Source organism: Phoca vitulina, unplaced genomic scaffold (assembly GCF_004348235.1).
Source record: "Phoca vitulina isolate PV1807 unplaced genomic scaffold, GSC_HSeal_1.0 scaffold81, whole genome shotgun sequence".
NCBI lineage: Eukaryota > Metazoa > Chordata > Mammalia > Carnivora > Phocidae > Phoca > Phoca vitulina.
In genome coordinates this window covers 168,201-188,275 of record NW_022589784.1, presented here as the reverse complement: position 1 = coordinate 188,275, position 20,075 = coordinate 168,201, and the positions used below count along the sequence as shown (strand labels likewise).

At 60.1% G+C, this 20,075-nt stretch overlaps 2 protein-coding genes across 2 annotated transcripts; both read right to left on the bottom strand.

Moving 5' to 3' along the window:
- Positions 1 to 128: 128 nt before the first annotated feature.
- TPGS1 (tubulin polyglutamylase complex subunit 1) lies at positions 129 to 7,038 on the bottom strand. Its single transcript, XM_032394908.1, has 2 exons — positions 6,662 to 7,038; positions 129 to 960 (listed from the first exon to the last, which is right to left on the bottom strand). The coding sequence occupies exons 1-2, from the start codon at positions 6,997 to 6,999 to the stop codon at positions 423 to 425; spliced, it is 876 nt and encodes a 291-aa protein (XP_032250799.1). The 5' UTR covers positions 7,000 to 7,038; the 3' UTR covers positions 129 to 422.
- Positions 7,039 to 8,372: 1,334 nt separating this feature from the next.
- MADCAM1 (mucosal vascular addressin cell adhesion molecule 1) lies at positions 8,373 to 12,511 on the bottom strand. The gene is made up of 5 exons (XM_032394450.1): positions 12,436 to 12,511; positions 11,922 to 12,194; positions 11,201 to 11,524; positions 9,150 to 9,524; positions 8,373 to 8,493 (listed from the first exon to the last, which is right to left on the bottom strand). Exons 1-5 carry the CDS (start codon positions 12,494 to 12,496, stop codon positions 8,384 to 8,386), a joined length of 1,143 nt encoding a protein of 380 aa, XP_032250341.1. The 5' UTR covers positions 12,497 to 12,511; the 3' UTR covers positions 8,373 to 8,383.
- Positions 12,512 to 20,075: the final 7,564 nt, after the last annotated feature.

The window sequence follows — 20,075 nt, the reverse complement described above, 5'->3', positions numbered from 1 at the left end:
GGGGAGCAGACACGGGACGGTGTGGGGAGCAGACACGGGACGGTGTGGGGAGCAGACACGGGATGGTGTGGGGAGCAGACACGGGATGGGGTAGGGGATGCGGCAGAGGAGCAAACACACACTCCAGGTCAGCCTGGAGAACAGACTTTATTACTCTGAGGAGAGAGGGCCCTTTGCAGGGGTGCAGGGAGGGCGTGCCCACTTCCTGGGACCCCTGGCTTCCCCTCTGAAGGGACTGGGGCATGATTCCAGGTTGGAAGGTGGGTGTGGGGAGGACTCCCTGCACCCCCCTGCATGTAGGGACTGTCCAGTCCTGGTCCCAGACCTGTGTTCTGCCCAGGAGCAGGTGGCGACGACCCCCAGCTGTGTAGGTGGAGGAGGGGCAGGTAAGGTGTGCGGGGGGGGGGGGGGGGGGGGGACGCTCAGGCCACCGGCTTGACCTTGGCGATGAAGAGAGCAGCGGCCTTCTCCAGGAACTCCTCCCGGGTCATTGGGGAGCTGGGCCGCTGAGCCACCAGGGCGCGGTCCATGGCCAGTGCCAGGCTGTCGGGGCCCAGGCGTGAGCCAGCCTCCAGGTAGCGGGCGGGCACAGCACCTCCATCGCTGGCCTGCAGGGCCCCCTCCAGGGTGTCCAGAACGGCCTGGCCCACGCGTCGGTCCGCCACAGCCAGGGCGGGGTCCTCCAGCAGCTGGTAGAGGGCGCTGGCCCGCGCCACGAACTCCAGCAGCACGAAGCAGGTGAGCATGCCGGCGCGGAAGACGTCCAGCGGCACGGCCTCGTGGTCCCGGCACTGGATCTTGTGCAGCAGGGGCGCCACGACCTCCTCGGGGGCTTCCCCGTCCCGGCAGATGCGTTTGAGCAGCTCACTGTAGGTGCGCCCATCCAGCCCTGGCTTCTTCTTGCGCCCACTGGCGCTCAGGCACTCATAGGCCACGCTGACGTTGTTGTTGAAGGCCGTCCTGTAGGAGGACGGGAGTGTTGGGCCAGCCGGGCAGAGCCCCGCACAGCCCACGGCCCCCTTGCCCACCTGCCAGCCCCAGGGCCTTTGCACAGGCTGTGTCCTTTGCCTGGAGTGCCCTTCCCCCAGGTCTCCCCATGGCTCCTCCAGCTCCTCCCAGTCTTTGCTCAAGTGTCACCTTTTCAGTGCCCCCCCCCCCCACCTCCTCTCTTTTTCTTCATGGCAGTTACCACCATCTTAGTGTAAGATGTCCTCAGGATGAAGTTTCATGTCCTTCGGAACGTCAGCCCAGGAGCACACATCAGGGAGTTTATGCACAGTCCCCAGTGCCTAGAATATGGCCTGCACACGGCAGGTGCTCTATGAACATCTGCTGAGTTGGCTAGTGGGCATTGCCCCGCGGGGCTCTCCCACTGCCCCCCAACCATGCCACTCACACTTACGGGGTGGTCACTCCTGGCATTTAATGTGCATTAACTTGTTTCACACTGGCCGGAGTCAGCAAACTACACCCATGGGTCATATCCGGCCCACCGCCTAGTCTGTAAATAAAGTTTTATTGGCACATGGTCTCATCCAACCACTGACATGCCGTTTGGGGTTGCTTTCCTGCTGCAAAGGCAGAGCTGAATGGTTGCAACACGGATTGACCCACAAAACTGAAAATACGACCTGTTCTTATATGGGAAAGTCTGCCTTCCTTGCTATCTGCTATGAGGCGGGCATGATTCTTTGCCCCAGAAGAGCCTGAGGCTCTACTACGTGGCCTGGCTGTGCTGTGAGCTTCACGAGCAGATTTGGGGAGCATGGTGGTTAAGAGGGCTGCAGGGTGAGCCTGGGTGGCTCGTTAGCCTGGCCTGTAGCCCAGCACTAGCACGGCTGGTGGCCCTTTAGCATTTCCACCATGACCAACAGGTAGTGAGGCTCGTTGGGGGCTCACGGTTGGGCCAAGGGTCCCAGGGAGGAGGGGGTGAGCCAACCCTTTCTGGGAGCTCGGCTCCGTGGTGAGGGAAGGCACATGTGGCTTCATTCACCTCCTGTGTGACCTGGGCACACTGTCTCACCTTTCTGTGGGCCAGCAAGCAGTTGAGCCCAGTACACACCGGCTAGCACACTGCAGATGCCCAGTACAGGCCGGCCACTTTGGCCAGCGCCGCTGCCCCATGCGGGGCTTACGATGCATGTGCTGACCCAGCGAGCTCTGTGCATCAGAGGAGGAAACCGTGGCCCAGAGGTACAAGAACAGCAGCCTGCGGGGGTCTCCCTCCCTGCTGGGACTCAGTTCTCAGTCCGTCCGGCTATAAGCCCCTTTTCCTTCTCATTCGTTGGGCCCTTGCGACGTGCTGGGACTGGTGGTCGGTGAGACCAGTGCTGGGAAGCTCCTCGGGCGCTCCCTCCTGCTATCTCCCCCGTCACCTGCATCAGCTGGCTGATGCCTCAAACCAACTCTCTGCAGGAACTCTGAACGGTAATTCCCTTCACCAGGAAGGGGGGAGATCCGCTGTGAACACACGTGGTGGTCACTAGTGCTCTGCCAACTAGCCATCCTGCGTAACAAATCACCCCAAACCCAGCAGCCTGAGATGGCAGCAGATGTTGATAGACCACCGAGGCAGTGGCTCAGGGTCTGCCCGCCCTCTGAAGGCGCACACGCCTGGGCCTCGGTCCCCAGCCCATGGCATCTCCAGAGCCCTCCCCACACGATGGCCGTGCACCAGGATGGGACACAGAGGCCGCTGCCCGCCACGCCGCCATACCCGATGGGTGTGCAGGCCGGCCCCATCTGATGTGGGAGGTGAGGACTGGCGGGCCTCCTGAAGGCTGGCCACCCCTCTGAAGTGAGGATGAACCACAGGACTTTGTTCCACCAGGAGATGGGCGTGGAAGCCACACGTGGTCCACTTCCGAGGCAAGTTGCGAGAGCTACAGTGAGTCCCTGGGGTCCACTCCCCATTGCCATGCTTGGGTAAACTCCCAGTGCGTGAAGGCAGCCCCCTGGGCCTCCGCCTCGTGCTGCGGGAAGCAGTCCTTTGTGTTGGGGCCACCGAGGTCTCAGAGCTGTTACTGCCACGTGACACAGCTTGTCCTGATACAAACATGGTCCACGATTCATCCAACCCTGGGCCGTGATGCCTCTTCTCCAGCAGCCTGGTCTGCCCTCCAGGTGAGCGAATTCCCTCCTCTCTAGAGGCTGGGGCCTGGCGGGCAAGACCCCCGTGCCGTTTGGTTCCCATGTTCACCGAGCGCCTTCTGGGAGCACATCTCTGTCCCTGGACCCCATCCCTGCCTCTCAGGGTTCTCATGAGCCAAGTACTTAAAACAGGGCCTGGCACGTGGAGGGGTCCCTCCTGCACTCAGCGTTAGCTGTGACCAGGGCGGGACTCAGTGGGCTGCCCACAGGCTGTTTGTCTTACACTCCTGGCCTCATGGGGCAGGAAGACACGCAGAGGGGTAATCATAGCCCTACGAGATCGGAGCTGATGGGAAAGACGCTGAGGAAGGTGACACCCAACCTCTAGGCTGCTGGCCGGGGGTCTGCAGCTCCCCGGGGACCCCCACACAGTTCCCGGCAGCTACCAGGGAGCACCTGCTCTGTCCGCGGGATCACCGGGCTCTGGGACTTGGCTTCCCCATTTGTGACGCGGGGACTGGGGCTCCAGTGAGGGCCCCACCATATCAGCTCCCACCCAGAGCACTAGAGTGAGCATTTGCTTAGATAATACCTACGTGAGAGTGTGTCGACTATTTCTGGAGTGAGACACGGAAACGTTTCACTTTAGACCAGGGGTTCTCCATGGGGGTGACTCTTGGTGAGATCCGGGGGCACTTTTGGGTGTTACCACTTGGGGGGAGGTGGGGGCCAAGAAGACTGCTCAACACCCCACAGTGCTCAGGAGGGCCTGGCCCAGAGACTGAGCTGAAGAACCTGGACTTGGGGGTGCCCTTTCGAAGGTTTTCCCAGGTCAGGGGGGCCTGCAGGAAGGGCACCCTGGCTGTTACTACTAGCATTGTGGTGGCTCAGAGGCCTTGGGGGTGAGGGGGCCACACTGTCCAGATCGGACTCTGTACCCCCCCTTAGTGACCATGCAGCCCTCAGCAAGTCTCACAAACATGGTTTTTATGCCCTTGGGGCCTTGAGGCTGGCAGGGGGGTGGTCGATTGCACCTGCGGCCACCATCTCCAGTCCCGCCCGGAGACCAACACTTGTGATCCGCACAAAACAGAGGAAAAGGAACTTTGGATGACTTCTCCCCAAATCTTTCATGCTGATGAGGCCCTTAAGAACAGCTCCCAGGTGGCCCAGTCAGCCCCTCCACATCAGACGGGGCACCTGCTTTCCACACTGGCACTTGCCTGGCCTGGCTTCTGCTCTTGGCCCCTCAGGCTAGGTTCAGGGGCTCCTGATGGGGACCCTGTCTTCTGAGCTGGACACTGGCTCCGTCTCTGGGGAGAGCAGGTGGCGCCCGCCACTCCCCTATTCACTCCACCCTCTGTGCCCCTCCAGCTCCGAAGTGCCTCCAACCCACGGCTCCAACACCCCTGCAGTGCAGTGAGCCGAGTCCCGCCAAGATGCATGTCTATCTGGAACCTGTGAGGGTGACCTTATTTGGAAATAGGGTCTTTGCAGATGTAATTTGTTCAGGATCTGGAGATGAGATGAGGTAACCCTAAATCCAAGGGTCCTTAAAAGAGAAAGAAAAAGACACAGAGACACAGAGGAGGACACAGGCAGGCACTGGAGCGATGCGGCCACATGCCGAGGGACGCCTGGAGACCCCAGGAGCTGGGAGAGGCAGGAGGGACCCTCCCCTGGAGCCCCCGGAGGGAGGGCAGCCTTGTGACAGCTTGATCTCAGACTTTCAGCCTCCAGAACTGTGAGAGAATAAATTTCTCTCCCCCCCACCTTTTTAAAGATTTTTAAGTAATTTCTACACACAACGTGGGGCTTGAACTTACAACCCTGAGATCAAGAGTCGCACCCTCTACCGACCCAGTCAGCCAGGTGCCCCACATTTCTGTTGTTTTAAGCCACCAAACTCGTGGTAATTTGTTACAGCCGCCACAGGACATGAATACAGCTCTCCTGGCCCTAAATCCAACAGGCACTTGTCGGCCCTCGTCTATGGGCCACTGGATACGGGACTGCCGCCAGCCCACCACAGGGTGCTTCTGTGTGGATTAGGAAGAAACTGCAAAAAGCCTTCATAGACATATCCTCATTTGTGACTCTCTATAGGTGAGTGGCTTGTGCAGTGCTTGGCCTGAACAACGGTACATGGTGGCCCAGCCACTGACGACTTTTCCCCTTTGGAAGATGTTCCACGATGCCATTCTCTTCTAGTTCCCTCCTTCATGTCTTGTTGGCCTGATCGTGCTTTTTTGTGGGTTCTCTGAGGCTGGGGCTCCTCAGGGTTGGGTCCTGGGCTTTTCTCGGTTCTCCTGAGGCCTTCACAACCCCTCCTGGCTGACAACCTCCTGTCCCACTTGCAGAGCCACCTGTCCACCCTCCAGCTGCAAGGTTCTCCCAGCTGCCCGACTTAAGAGTCCCCAAGCAACCCTGGACACTTCCCCCATATCAGTGACCTCCCATCTCAGTGGACAGCCCCATGGACGACCTAGGACTGTCTCTGCATACTTCTTTCCCACCCTTGCCCCTGCAAACCCAGCAGCTCGACCTTCAGCGCACATGGATGCTCTGCTCAGATTCCCACCCTCCACACCCCTTCCCATACCTGAGATCCCTCCCCAGCTTCCCAGTGCTGTCCTTATGGCCTGTACTGTGACTCTCTTGGGAGGGCTGCCGAAAGGTGGGCAGGTGCTGGAAGCACAGGGGGGAATCGCCTGGTGATCAGGCTGGAATGTTCCCTTACTTGGTTTCCTCTCCCTTCCTGGGTTCTCCTGGGAGCACTCCCTTATAACATTACCCACACATGAATGCTTGCCTCAGGTTCTGCTTCTAGGGACCCCTCCCCACCAGCCAAGGCCCAGCCCACCCACATCCAGTCATGACCTCACCTGGTTGATGTTGCATGTCAGAAAGCTCCTCAATCCATCTGATGTGGACCATTCATTCAATACATATTCCTCAATCACCTTTCGTGGGCTCAGAACTGTTGGGGGGGGGCACGTGTAGGGGGGCAGGCTCCATCCCCACCCCCCCACCGTGCTTCAGCCACAGGAAGGCTGAGGAGCCTGTGGGTCCCACACGGCAGCTTTATGGCCTCCAGGCCAGTGCACCTGCCCGCCTCGTGCCTGCAGCCCCTTTTCCTGTGCGTGAAGCAGGCCTCTTTCTGGACAACCCTCCTGCCCCCTGGGCGCTGCCTCCGGGGGTACGGGCCTCGGGTGACTGAGTTGTTCTCAGCCCTGTAAATATCCACTTTCTGGCTTAATGGATGGGATTGCAACGCCGCCAGTAACAAGGCATTTAAAGAAAAACCTAGTTTGGAAGGACCTGGCTCGGAGGACTAGCTCTGTGACTTTGGGTCCTCTCTGGGCTCCGCGATTTTTAAAAGTGGGGAGGGCTGCAAGGGGAAACTGAGCACCTGCAGAAAGGCATCCCAAAAGACCAGCCCCCCGCGGTCTGGGTCCACCCCGCGCCAGGAGGCGTGCGGACTACAGTGCCCAGCATGCCCGCGGGCAGCACGCCGGGGCTCCAGGTCCGCAGCGGCCCCGCCCCGCCCCGGCCCGGCCCAGCCCCGCACCTCTGGGAGTGGTGAGCCAGGCGAAGGTGCCACAGCGCGCGGCCCAGGCGCTGCTGCTGCAGCAGGAGCTGGCCTGGGGGCTCCCCGGCGCCGCCGTTTGCCGGCGAGCGCAAGCCCATGTTCTCGAAGTAGTGCGCCAGGAAGGCGATCGGCTCCTCGGGCCGCGCCTCCAGCACCTTCAGCAGGGCCGCGCGCAGCATCTCCGTCACGCCGACCTGCCGCAGGAAGTCCTCCTCACTCTCGGCCGTTGCTGCTGCTCGGGACACCGCCGGCCGCCCGCTGTCGACAAAACTGGCCGCCGGAGCCACGGCCGGCCGCCGCTTCTCCACTGCCGCCATCTTCGTTGAGGGCAACGGGACCGGAAGCGCCGCCGTATTCCACAGTGCGCTGGCGCCTCGGGGAGGCCATCTTGGTTAAGGGCAGAGGGCGCCCGGATTCCGCTGGAGACTCTGACAAATAACTAGACCAGGCTACCCCCCCCCCCCCCCCCCCCCCCCCCCCCCAGCTCTAATCGGCATTCTTCCTCCGGTTCCTTTTTGCGTGTGCTGGTTAGCTTTCCGAGCTTAGGCCCGGAACCTGAATTTTGCCAGACTCCAAAATGGCTCTCTAGGAAGGGCATGGTGTTTGGCCTGAAGCCGGATTGTAGTGGGCAAGTCCTTCATTAGCATGGTCCCCTAGCAACCAGTCTCCTTGGTTATCTGGGTAGCCAAGCGGAGCATGCGCGGGGATGGTTCCAACTCCGGGACTGATCCCCGACCCTGCCCCGCTTTCTGATTTTCCTCTGAGCCTTTGGGCTCAGTCTGGCCTTCAGCCCGGTGCGGTCTCCGTCTGAGTTTATGGATCACCCCGTGCGGAGAGGTCTCCTCTCCCCCGCCAGCCACCCGCCAGGCTGAGTTAGGGGGTCTGCTCTGGGTTCTCATGGCTCGCCGAATGAGTGGACCACCCGAGGTCCCCAGTTCCCCGTCCCATGCTGTTACCTTTCCTCACCACCAGAGGGATCTTTCTCACCACAGCCTCTGCAGCTCTGAACTCTCCCATAGCTCCCCAGTGCCCGCAGCGGAATCCCCAGCTTTCATCTGCTGATCTGATTCCCAGACTCCTCCTCGCCTCTCCCCCACCCGACCGACTTAGTTCCCAAGCCACCCCAAGAGAGAGAAAATTTCCTTTAACAAGCCACTTCTTCTGTGTCTTTTGTCCACACTGTCCACCCCCTCAACTTTCCCCACTTCTTTTGAGGACTTCTAGTTATTCCTTACGTGTCCCCCCATCCGGGGAAAGGTACAAGCTGTGTTCTCCCCACCCCAGGCAGAACCCACGCTCCCTGTTGCTCCCTTTCCCCCAGACCTGGCCAAGTAGGGGTTGGGGGTCCTGTCCATCCTCATCTCTTGGGGGAGTCTCCCAGTGCAGAGGGTAGCTGGAGCTGTGTGGAAGATTCCAGCATCCTTGTAACACCACAGAAACCACTGAGGTCAGACCAGATGCTCTTTATTCTCCAGCTCTGGACCATTGCCGGGGGGGAGGGGGTGTCCTCAGGGGCTCCACTGATGGGAAACTCAGATGCTGGCCATCAGGGTAAGGGGCTAATGGTCAGCTCTCAACCATGTAGGTCCAGAACCCCGCAATTGTCCTCTGGTTGCAACTGTGTGGAAGGAAAGGCAGGCCAGTCCCCCTCAATCCGTCCAGGTGGGGCAGGGGGCCCAGAGGAGCTGGTGGGCTTGGTTGTCACTGGGTGGGCCTACAGCGTTTCCACAGGCGATAGGTGAGGAACACCAAGAAGAGCAGCCCCAGCACCAAGCTGCCCGTCCACAGGGCTGGGGGTGTTGTCTGGGAGCCTGGAGAAGGAAGCGTCAGGAGTCCTGAGCACCTCTTTGCAGGTGTGGGGGAGAAGCTCAGCAGAATCTGCTAGGGGCTTCCACATTTACTGAGTTCCCTGAGATTTTGCAAAGGACTTCATGGTTTAGAGTGTCTTTTGAAGTGTATAAAAACTGCTGAAATATCCAAAGGACTTCTGGAGTGGATCTTTTGAAAGGCACATAGGACCTTATGGTTGGAAGTGAGTTGGCTGCCCACCACGCCTGTTTGAAATATGGCTCATCCGAATGCAACATGCTGTTAGTGTAATTACACACCACATTTTGAAGACTTAGTTTTTTTTAAAAAAAGAAAAGAATGTAAAATGTCTCATTTATATTTCTAAATGTGGCTACTGGAAAATTTGAAACTACCTAAGTGGCTCTATTCTATTTCTATCCTACAGGCTGTTGTGGGTTGTACAGGTTAGAGTTTACGGAGTGCTGTGAAATCTAGAGTTTCTGAAATTTGCAGTCCTCACAGTGCCAAGTAACTGGAATCTTCCACCGTTAGGGAAGCCCACTGGACAACTGGGGAGACTGAAGCTGGGCAGGCCGATCCCTTGTCTGAGGTCTTGATGCCAGGCTTCCCTCCCTCTGAGGTTCCCCCGGACCCCTCCCTAGCCCCCAGAACTCACAGATTTCCGGGACCAGGTACAGGCTGGCCATCTGTCCCCCTGGGTCCAGGCGACACCGAAACCAGCCTTCAGGGCTGCAGCCGGCCCAGGGCACGCTCAGCCAAGCCTGGGCCCCAGCCTCCCACCTTTGGTAGGCTTCCAGACCCCCGGGGGCCTGGGTCCAGCCCACTGCCACACCGGGGTCACAGACAGCCTCACAAAATAGCTCCAGACCCCCTGCTGCTGGTGACTGGCGGATCTCAGGGTGGCAGGGCCTGGTGGAGCTGTTCCCTGGTGGGGGTCCTGGACTCTCGGAGCTGTGGGTGGAGCTCAGCTCTGGGGTGGCCTCGGCAGAGGTCATGACAGGGGGCTCCGGGGAGGTCAGCCTGTGCAGGACTGGAAAACAGGGTGATGGTTTTTCTCCTGCCCCAGGCTCCCTCTTCTGCCCGCCTCTCCGTTTAGACCACAGGGTAGGACCAGAACCGCTAAAGCCCCATCCTGGGCCACTTGGGCAAATCAAAGGGTATCCCAGTGGGTAGGAGCGGGGTCAGGGTCTGTCTTGGTCCCCTCCCCACTCTGGGTGAGCTTCTGAATGTCTGCGTCTCAGTTTCCTCAATTGTATAGGGGGTGAGAGCCACCCATCCTGGGGGTTGCCATGGAGAGTGATGAGAGTGCAGGGTTGGTGAGTCCTGGATTTTATAAATTACAGGACTGGGAGGTGGAGAGGGGAAGGTGCTCCCTGGCAAAGGGAAGGGGTGCTCCATTCCTGTGGTACAGATGGGGAGACTGAGGATCCAGGAGGGGATTTGTACATCCTACCATGAAATGTCTTTCAAATCCAGTGGCCTCTCTGGCCTCCCACCGCACCCTACCTGCCCCCCCTTCCAGTCCCCTGGGAGCTCCCTTGCTCCATTCCCCACCCCTGATGACCCCAAGTGCATTAACATGAGTTTCAGGGTGCCCTGCTGGAGAAGGAATTTGTGCTTCTTTAGTGAGAGGTTGCTGGGGGCTTCATGATGTGGACAGTGCCTGTCCCACATTAGACATGTTTGTTAAATTAATAATGTCTGACACGAACTGAGCACCTACTGTGTCCTCAGCCCCAAGTTAAATGTTTTCATTTGTTCATTCAGCAAGTAGTTATTGTGCACCTGGTATGTGCTGGGCACTGTGGTTTCATCCATCCGTCCGTCCATCCATCCATCCATCCATCCATCCATCCAGAATGTATGTGTTGAATACCTATTCTGCACTGGGCACTGTTTTAGCCACTGGGGACATAGCCACGAACAAGACATATTCCTTTCTCAGTGAAGCCAACAGTAGGGGATACAGACAATGGGAAAAATGAGCAGAAAATGCAGGATGCCATATATTGATAAAAGGTGTCAAAAAACATACAATAGGAGAAAGGGCTTGTGTGTGTGTGTGCATGTGTGTGTGTGTACATATCTATGTGTACGAGGTAGTAAGGGTACTTTGACCCTTTAGACAGGTCAGGAGAAGGCTCACGGGAAGGTGAGTGAGGGAGCAATGGAGAGAGCTGGGGGAAGAGCATTCCCAGTGGAGGTGGAGCATATGTAAAGGTCCTGGGGCAGGACCATGCCTGGCCTGTTGGAGGAGCAGCTGGGAGGCTCATGTGGCCGGAGCAGAGTGATGGAGGGAGACGGAGGAGGTGAGGGCAGGTGGTTCATGGCCCTGTGGACATGGGAGGATTTGGGTTTGTACCCGGAGGGAGGTAGGAACCTTGGAGGACTGTGGGCAAAGCAGGACAGGATCTCAGGGGTCCAGCACAGGGTAGGTGCTCAGTTAACCTGTTGAATGGCTGAATAAACTTATGAGGAGTATCACAGTGGAGGCATGCGGGATTCCCCTGCTGTGGCTGCTGGCTGCCGTGGGTATTGTGACCGATTCAGACTGGGACACGGGGGGGGGGGGGGGGAGGGGCGGAGCCAGGAGTCCAGAAGAGCCTCAGGGCACCACTCATCAAGGCTCATAGGAGCTGGGTGGGGGGACTTCACCTACTTCCTGGGGGCACTGAGTGCAGGCTGGCCAGAACCCCGAAGACTCACCTGGAATGGCCCGCTGGTAGCTCAGCTTCAGGCCAGGTAGTTTCATGGTTGCCCGGCAGCGGAGGGTGAGTGGGGTGGGGGTCTCCAGCGGGGGCAGCAGCCAGCGCTCTGTTACCCGAAGCAGCTGGTCCTCGCCCTGCTGGGGCTCCTCCTCCACATCCCGGCCCAGGGCCTGCACCCCCTCCAGTTCCTGGTCCCCCAGGAGCAGGGACAAGGAGAGGGCCTCGGGGCTGGCAGGTGTGATGTTATGGGCGGTGCAGGCCACTTCTCGGTCCTGCTTGGCCACCAGGGCTACTGGGGAGACAGTCAGCTGGTCTGGGAATGCTGTGGACAGAGGGTGTGAGCCCGGCGGGCCGAGCCCATACAGTCAGTACTGGGCCCTGAGGAGGGGGCTTGGGGTGGGGCCAAGGGGTGAGTGGGGACTGCTGGTGCGTGGGGTCAGGGGAAGACCCAGCGGCCACAGCTTGTGTGTCTAGAATGTCAAGTACTGGAGACAGGTCCAGAGCAGAAAGAGTGGGGGTCAGGTAGGGGGAGGGGGGATGATGAAGGGAAGAAATGGATTGCAGAGCGACATAGGTGGAGCTGATACAGCCTTTGAGCTGGGGGGCAGGGTGGGCAATCTGGGAAGGCTCCCAGGAAAAGGTGGTATTGGTACAGAGGTAAGGCAGGGTTGCTGGGTGGCCAGAAGGTGCACAGGCGGCGGGGAGGGGTGGGAGCTCACCGAACACCAGGAGCTGCACGGTCCGCTGGAAGGTGAGGGTCCCGCAGGAGCCCACGCACACGCGGGTGCCGGCCGCGGACAGGGACGCATTGCGCACGGAGAGGACACTGCTGCCCGCGTCCGACCGCACGGCGCCCAGGCTGGTGTCCAGGCCCCGCCACTGCACCGAGGGGGTCCTGTGGTCAGCGCAGGCCAGCCGGCAGGTGAGCTGCTGCGACCCGCCCAAGGACACTGCCACCACGGAGTCTGGGGGCTCCACCTCCAAGGGCCCACCTGCGGGCAGACGGCGCTCTCAGCCCCGCCCCCGCCTCCAGCCGCGGGTCCCCGCCCCAGACCCCCAGCCTGAGCTTCCCCCCCACTGCCCTTCGCCCGGCCTCCTCCAAGACCCCCCACCGTACGGTCCTCCGCACCTTCCCCGAGCCACCGCACCGCCCTGCTGCGAGCCTTCCCTCGGTCCCAGCCCTCCCCTCTCTTCTAAACTCACTGCCCTGACGGAGCCCCCTCCCTTGCTCACCCTGGCCTCGTTGGAGGAGCCCCAGGAAGAAGGGAAACAGGAGGGCGAGACTCTGCTCCATGCTCGGTGTCGCCTCTGTCCTCCGCCCGCCGGGGACGCGCCTTAAATAGCGGTGCCCCCAGCTCTTTTCCGCCGCCCCGTCCTCCAGCTGCTCCCCGGGGCTTTCCCGAGGGGGTTTCCCGCCCTGACCCCCGACCCTGGAGGCGACAGAGAGGCAGGAGCTGGGGGCCAGGGTTGGCGGGGACCCAGCAGCCAAGGTCAGAACAGACGGGGCGGGAAGGTGTGAGCGGACTCCACTTTGAGGGATGGGAAGATTGGAAGATGGAGGCCACAGAGGGGTGGCGGTCCAAGTCCACCGTATGGAAATCGGAACCAGGCCCGGGGTTGGCGCCACCCCGAGCCGCCCCGAAGGCCGTGCGATCTCAGCCTCCACTGCCTGGAGCGGCTGAGCTGGGGCAACGGAGAGCAGCCTTCTTCCCGCGCGGAAGTGCGGAGCTGGGGGGGGCGGGGCAGGTTCTCCTCGGGTGGGGCCTCCTGCGGGTGAGGGTCTCTGGGGTGGGGGGGTCACCTGGAGGTGGGGGGCTTCTGGGAGAGAGGGTCCTCTGGGGGTGGGGTCTCCTGCAGGTGAGGGTCTCTGGGGTGGGGGTCACTTGGAGGTGGGGGGCTTCTGGGGGAGAGGGTCCTCTGGGGGCGGGGTCTCCTGCGGGTGAGCGTCTCTGGGGTGAGAGTCTCTGGGGTGGGAGTCCCCTGGGGGTGGGGGGCTCCTGGGAGTGGAACCTCCTGGAAGAAGAGTCCTTCATGGGTGAGGATCTTGTGGGGGTGATGGGGCTCTTCTAGGGGTCACATTCTCTTCGATGTGAGGGTCTCCTGGGACTGATGGAGCTGAGACACTTCACCACCTACCTCTGAGCTTGTCTCTCCTCAGTAAAACAGCTAGGGCTGTGGGACCCTGGGAACTCAGGGTAGGGGGCTGCCTCCCTGCCCTGTTCCACACAGGGATTGAGGTCTACAGGGGAAGACCAGGAAGGGACTCTGGCCAGGCTGCCCACTCACAGCTGTCATCAGTGAGTCCTGAGAAATCCATCCACCTTTTTCTCCTTGCCCCTCAGCCTGGCCTCATTTCTCTGTCCTTCATGGCCATATACCACCAGCACCCAGAGTGGTTTTAGAAACACCTTTCTGAGCATGCTGACACCCCAAGGCTGCCTATGGCACAAAGGAGAGAAGCCTCGCAGGATCGGGAAGCCTCAGGGCCTCGGCAAGGCTGTGCACTCACTCACCCTGTCCAGTCTCTGCCCAAATGTTGCCTCCTCAGAGTCTTCCCCAACCAGCTTCACTCCTCCCCACCTCAATTTTACTTTCCCCCGCTGCGTTTTCCTTGTAGCCCTTAATGACGTCATGTAGCTAAAACCTCATTTCCCATTTACTGGAGGTAGATCTTGTCTGTTGCGCAGCTCCACCCCACGACCCCAGACCCCATGCAGAGCAGGCATGCAGGAAGAAAAGAATGGAGGGTCCTGGTGTGCTTCAGGTTGACCTCAGTGTGTGGCTGGTGCCTCGCTTGCCCTGGCTTGGGAATAAAAGGAGGGGCAGCCGGGCAATGAAGGGTTGAACCCCACTAGCTCTGCATCTGGGCCTCCTTCGTGTCTTAATTGCCAGAGGCAGAAACTGAGGGGCAAGAGGAGGGGCTGGGAGCAGAGGGGGGAAACTGAGGCCTCGGTGAGGCAAGGGTCCACCTGTGTGAACTTGGGAGTCCTGTTTTCCTTGGTCCCATCCCCCCTGTAGCCTTGTGCCGGGAAGGGTGGCACAGGAAGGTGGACTCCTAGGTGAGGCCCTCCCCAGGCCGGAGGTGTGGGCCTTTCTCGGGAAGCTGGGCTCTTAACCCGGGCAGGGGGCAGTGGGCCTGGTGAATGGGCCTCTTCCCAGCCCCTGACCCTGCTTCCTGCCTCCCTCCCAGCCAAGGCCCCTTGGAGGGCGGGACCTAGCTCTCCAGGCCCTGCCTCCCGCATCCATCACCGGTCCTCCATGGTGCTCATTCCAGGCTCCAAATGCTCTACCCGTGTGGATGGCAGACCTCCACGCTCAAAGACACACACAACTCTAAGAGAACAGAAGGAGGACCTGGTGATATGGGTGCCCAGAGGAAAGGGGGCAGGTGGGCTGATCAGACCCAGAGGGTTCTGGGCAGAGGTAAGGAAAAGCTGGAACCTAGGGTGGGGAGGGGCAACAGAGCGACAGAGGGAGGGAGGATGGCAGAAGAGGGAGGGGGCAGGGGCCTAGAGAGAGGGGCCCAAGACCAGCACTAGCAGGGACTGAACCACATGTCCTGCCTGCATCTGGGACATCTGGTCTTGTGCTTGGGAGACTGAGCCCATGGAGCCAGCCGCCTCCGTGGGGACTGAGGTCATCCCTCTACCTCCCCCTGCCCCCGCAACCTGAGCTTCCTGCTGTGCTTGCCTGCAGATCCCCTCCCCTTCCCGGCATTGTCCCCACCCAGGAGGAAGTCCTCAGTGGCCTGAGCAGGAAACCTCCTTCCCATGGGGGGTCCCAGCCCCCCCAAGACCTGTCATCCTGGCCTCAACCTTCCATGACAGCAGCAGCGCTTTGAAGGGGACCTGGCCTCCTCAGAGGGTATCCAGGAAGGGCCAGCTTGCCCCAGCCCCCCAGAGATGCCCATTCTCTCCAGGGACACCCTTCTCACCTGGGCTGGGCCAGCTCCACTCATTGGTACCACCGGCCAGTTGGGGGCTCACAGCTCTTTCTTTGGGGTGGGCTGGGGCCACAAGAGCAGTGTCTTTCACGCTGGAGGACCCCCTACCTGGGACATGCCCCCCTCCCCCCCCCCCCCCCCCGCAGTCACTCCCTGCTTCTGTGGGTCTCAGGGATGGGGGAGGGGGGAAGGAAAGGGAGGTTGTGAATGATTATTTATTTATTTATTTATTTATTTATTATTTTTTGTGAATGATCTTTTTTTTTTTTTTTTAAAGATTTTATTTATTTATTTGACAGAGAGAGAGATAGCGAGAGCAGGAACACAAGCAGGGGGAGTGGGAGAGGGAGAAGCAGGCTTCCCGCCGAGCAGGGAGCCCGATGTGGGACTCGATCCCAGGACCCTGGGATCATGACCTGAGCCGAAGGCAGACGCTTAACGACTGAGCCACCCAGGCGCCCGTGAATGATCTTTTAATAAATACCCATAGAAGGCTCTAGAAGGCTGGAGGAATTGCCCTGAAGTAGCCTGGCTGAGCTAGACCAAGGGGGCTTGGCAGGAGGGATGACACCGAGGGCACCAAGGTTGGGGGCCAGAGCCCCAAGTAAATAACACCACATGCCCGTGAAGACAACTTCTCTCCGGGGCGCCTGGGTGGCTCAGTGGGTTAAGCATCTGCCTTTGGCTCAGGTCATGATCCCAGGGTCCTGGGATCAAGTTCCGCATCTAGTCCCGCATCGGGCTCCCTGCTCAGCGGGGAGTCTGCTTCTCCCTCTCCCTCTGCCCCCCCCACCCTGTGCACTCTCTCTCTCTCTCCCATATAAATAAATAACATCTTAAAAAAAGAAGACAACTTCTCTTTCTCTGGGAGGCTGAACCCCACACTGGTGGTGGCCAGGGCTGTCAGAGCCTGGTGTCTGCACACTGCCTGACCCCTTGAGGCCGGTCTGAGGGCCTGAGATTTAAGTTGTCATGAGCATCAAGGGGTCGGAGGCTTTGGGCTGTGACATCTGGGTTCAGACAGACTGGATGGAGGCCCTTGGGGGTGGAGTAGGGTCAGGGTGGCCCTCAAAGGCCCCGTAGCTGGGCCCAGCATCCCTGGGGACTGTGGCTCGTCCCCTACCAGGAGTGGAGGGTTCACGCTGGGGTAGCCCTAAATGACCTGAACAGGCAAGGGTGAGGGCCTTGAGGATCCTCAGGCCCCTCATCTGCCCCAAGGAGCAGGAAGGCACATCTTGGTGAGAGCTGATTTTGGGGTGCTGGCTCTACCATCCTGAGTCTGGGGCTCCCAGAAGTATAACCCCTGGTCTCAGGTCCTGTTGCTAACTCAGGCTATGCTGCCCTCCAGCACAGCTCCTTGCTGATGGGGCCCCCACCCGAAGGGCTGTGGGACAGCTTGGGGACCCCCACCAAGCTCCTTGTGGGCCCTGGGCTGCAGGGCCAGGTGACTGTGCTAAGGGGGGTCAAAAGGGTGACCAGGGGCTGGAGGAGAATGGGGCAGGTGCCAAAGAGAAAGAGTGGCCCAGGATGATGGTCCAGTGAGAAGAGAGGCCAGTGTGGTGTTCCTGTCCCTGGAGACAGGCAGGGGGACAGGTGGGACACAGGTGGGTGGAGGGTGGGACCTCGTCTGAAGGGTTTGCCATGTTGGTCCTGGCAGCGTTGTCCGGGGCCCCGGGCCACCATTTTGCTCAGCTCCACGTGGAACAGGTAGAAGACGAAGCTGTAGAGGGTGGGGCCCTTGCACAGGCCGAGGATGCTGGTGATTATGTTCTGCCCCACACCTGGGGATGGGACTGCAGGCGGGTCACCACCCCCCCAGACACCTGCAGGGCAGAGGGCAGAACACACCCAAACTGATCCTAGGAGGTGTGGGCAGACCAGGGTGGAGTTCAGGGGTGAGGTCATCATCTATCAGTCTAACCAGAGACTGACACGTTCATGCATCATCCACCCACCTGCCTGTCCATCCGTCTTTCCACTTATTGACCATTCGTCCACCTACCCATCCATCCATTCATCTGCCCATCGTCTGGCCATCTACCTGTCCACATGTCCATCATCCATCGCCCATCCACCCATCCAGCCACTCTTCTGTCCTCCCCCGACTGAGCACCCTCCCCATTCTGCCACCCCAAGCTGACCATGCCCTGTAGCCGTCATGGAGTGGGGGCCAGCGGTATCTGAGGAGGTAGTCACTGCTATGACCCCACAGAGATGCAGACCCAGTGTTGATGAATCTTTGGGTTTTCTATGAGGAGGTAGACCATCTCCCAAAGCAGATGTGTGGTGATAAATTCAAATAGTTCAGAAGGATTTGTCCACGGTCACCAGGTCCAGGGCTGGATCTGCTCTCCAGTGTCCAACCATGTGCTAGAGCGGCCTGGCTGCCCAACCCCCGGAGAGCTCGGCTGGAGAAGTGTCAACGCTGGGTCACACGACGGAGGCTAGGGCAGAGCTGCCAGCCATGTGTGCCTACTGACCACCTGAAATGTAACTTTTAATTAACATTTCAACTTAAAAGCAGATACTTGACTCATTTACTGGAAAACCTTAAAGTGACTTTGTAACAACTTGGGTTTGTGAATCTACTTTTATTTAATTTTTAATTTTTAAATTTTATTTATTTTTAAAGAATTTATTTATTTATTAGAGAGAGCACGTGAGCGTGAGAGCGCGGGGTGGGGGGGGGGAGGAGCTGAGGGATGGGGAGGGGGAAAGAATCTCAAGCAGACCCCTCCCAAGTACGGAGCCTGATGTGGGGCCTGATCCCAGAACCCCAAGATCCCGACCTGAGCTGAAGGCAGATGTTTAATGGACTAAGCCACCCAGGCATCCTGATTTTTATTTTTAAGTAACCTCTCCACCCAGTGTGGGGCTGGAACTCACAACCCCAAGAACCAGAGTCGCACTCTCCACCCACTGAGCCAGTCAGGAGCCCCTATTTATGCCACATTTTTTCCTGTTTTTTCAACATGGTTGCTGGAGAATTTAAGTGACCTGTGCGCTCTAGTGAGCAGGGGGCTTTGACCTCAGGCTGGGTTTGTGGCCTGTCCTGAGCACCGAATGGAAATATCCTTTCCTGAGGTGGGTAGCTCCCCTCTGTTCCACCTAACCCCAGGCTGAGATGTGGGAACCCCTGGTGTTTTAATGGGTTAGGACAGTGGTTCTCACCCAGGCAGTCCTGCCCTGAGGGGACACTGGGTGATGTCTGGGAGACACACGTGGTTGTCAGAGCTGGGGTGCTCCTGGCCTGGAGTGGATGGGTGCCCCTGCTGCTCAACCCCCCCACGCCGCCCAGGGAACAACTCAGCCCCAATACCAGCGGTTGGGAAACACTGGGTGGGTAAGCCTGGGGGAGGCATAGGGGCTAGGCTGGGGGTCCCATAGGCCGGACTGTGGAGGGAGGAGGCGCTGAGGCTGGGGGTCACAGTCAGCGCTCAGACCAGACCCCCTCAGGGAAGCTCTCTGCCCAAGGAGCTTCTTTCAGGAGCAGGGTCTGCACCTGCTCTGTGAGTGAGGTCCCGGAGCTTGAGCAGCATGGGAGTCTAGGAGCCAGGTCTGGGTGATGAGGTGGGGCCAAGATCAGAGCGTGGTTAAGTTGGAGCTGGGGGTGGTTCTGCAGGGAGGTGGGGAACTGAGGTTGCAGGGCTGTGCCTGGGTGTCTGGGTGGACCACGCTGGGTTTGGGGGTCCTGGGGAGGGAATGGCGTTAGGTTTCAGCGTCCAAGGCTGAGACTGCGAGTCCCAGCCGGTCCAGATGGGCTGTGCGTGCCCAGTAGGGTTAGAGTTGGGGGTGGGGTCCCGGATCGGGCTGGTGCCGAGCGCTCTCGCCGCCACCGAGCGCACTCTCGGTGACCATCTTCCTAGCCAGCAGGGCGCTGCGGTTCAGCCGCTTCTTCGTGCCGGTCGCGGGGCCCCGGCCGTGCAGCGCGTTCGCATCCTGCAGCCCTGCGCCCACTGGGGCCCCGGCCCGGCTCAGCTCCTCCCGCGCGGCCCTGCAGACGCTGCCGCGGCGGCCACAAGTCCCGGTGGGCCCCGCGCTCGCCCCGCGCCGCCGCACTACAACTCCCGGCATGCCGCGGGCCCCGGGGCGGTGTTTCCTCCGAGGTCGCGCGGGTCGCTGCGCCTCCCGGGCCCTGAGCCGCAGACCCGCAGACCCGCAGACCCGCAGACCCGCATGTCGAGGCCAGCGTCCTTGCGGGTCCGGGCCCGGCCGCTCGCTGGGGGCCGAGGGCGGGGCTGCGCGCACCCGGCGCCTCCGGTCCGCGCGACTCTTACAGGGAATGACCAGGACGCCGTGCTGGCCCCCCGACCCCGCGGGGTGGGCACCGTCCGCAGCCGGGAGGCCCCGCGGTCGGATGTGTGGGTCGTGCGGCCCTGGGACCGGCCTCGGGGAGGCGGCGAGGACGGCCCTGCGTGCCAGAGCCCAGAGGGCAGCGGGCGCGCAGGAAATCCGTGCGGAATGACCGGAGTCAGAGGCCGCGGTGTTTCTGCTCCCTTCCCCGCGACCGCGGGAGCTGCGAGGGGACCGGATTGCCCGGCCTAGGGTCGGGGTGCTAGGGAGCTCGAGGGATGTATCTAAAGGTGGAGGGTGTTTCTGGGGTCTGGCGAAATGGTGCTAGGGACCAGGGTCATGCCGAGGGGTGGTTCGTCATGGGGCCTGATGTCAAAGTTGGAGAGCAGTTGCTAGGGATGAGGGTCACTCGATTCAACAAGTATTTATTGAGGGCCTGCTGGATGCCGGGGTGACTGGGCAGACCCCTGCCCCTAGGAACTTACATTCTAATGGAGGCAGGAGGAACCAGAGGCCACAAGCACTGAGTGTAATAAACAGGCAGCTGTGTGTTGATAAATGTTGAATCCTGGCTTCAGCCGCGTAAAAAGCCTAACTCTGTAGTGCATGCTGATTCCTGTAGGCATTCCCACCATGG

What these genes read in the sequence shown, in the direction of transcription:
- TPGS1 (XM_032394908.1), bottom strand. Translation starts at nt 6,999, where the DNA reads ATGGCGGCAGTGGAGAAGCGGCGGCCGGCCGTGGCTCCGGCGGCCAGT. An exon ending in CTGGCTCACCACTCCCAGAG is followed by an intron (nt 961 to 6,661) that starts GTGCGGGGCTGG and finishes GTCCTCCTACAG; the next exon opens with GACGGCCTTCAACAACAACG.
- MADCAM1 (XM_032394450.1), bottom strand. Translation starts at nt 12,496, where the DNA reads ATGGAGCAGAGTCTCGCCCTCCTGTTTCCCTTCTTCCTGGGGCTCCTC. An exon ending in GCTCCTCCAACGAGGCCAGG is followed by an intron (nt 12,195 to 12,435) that starts GTGAGCAAGGGA and finishes GTCTGCCCGCAG; the next exon opens with GTGGGCCCTTGGAGGTGGAG. An exon ending in CTACCAGCGGGCCATTCCAG is followed by an intron (nt 9,525 to 11,200) that starts GTGAGTCTTCGG and finishes CCTGTTTTCCAG; the next exon opens with TCCTGCACAGGCTGACCTCC.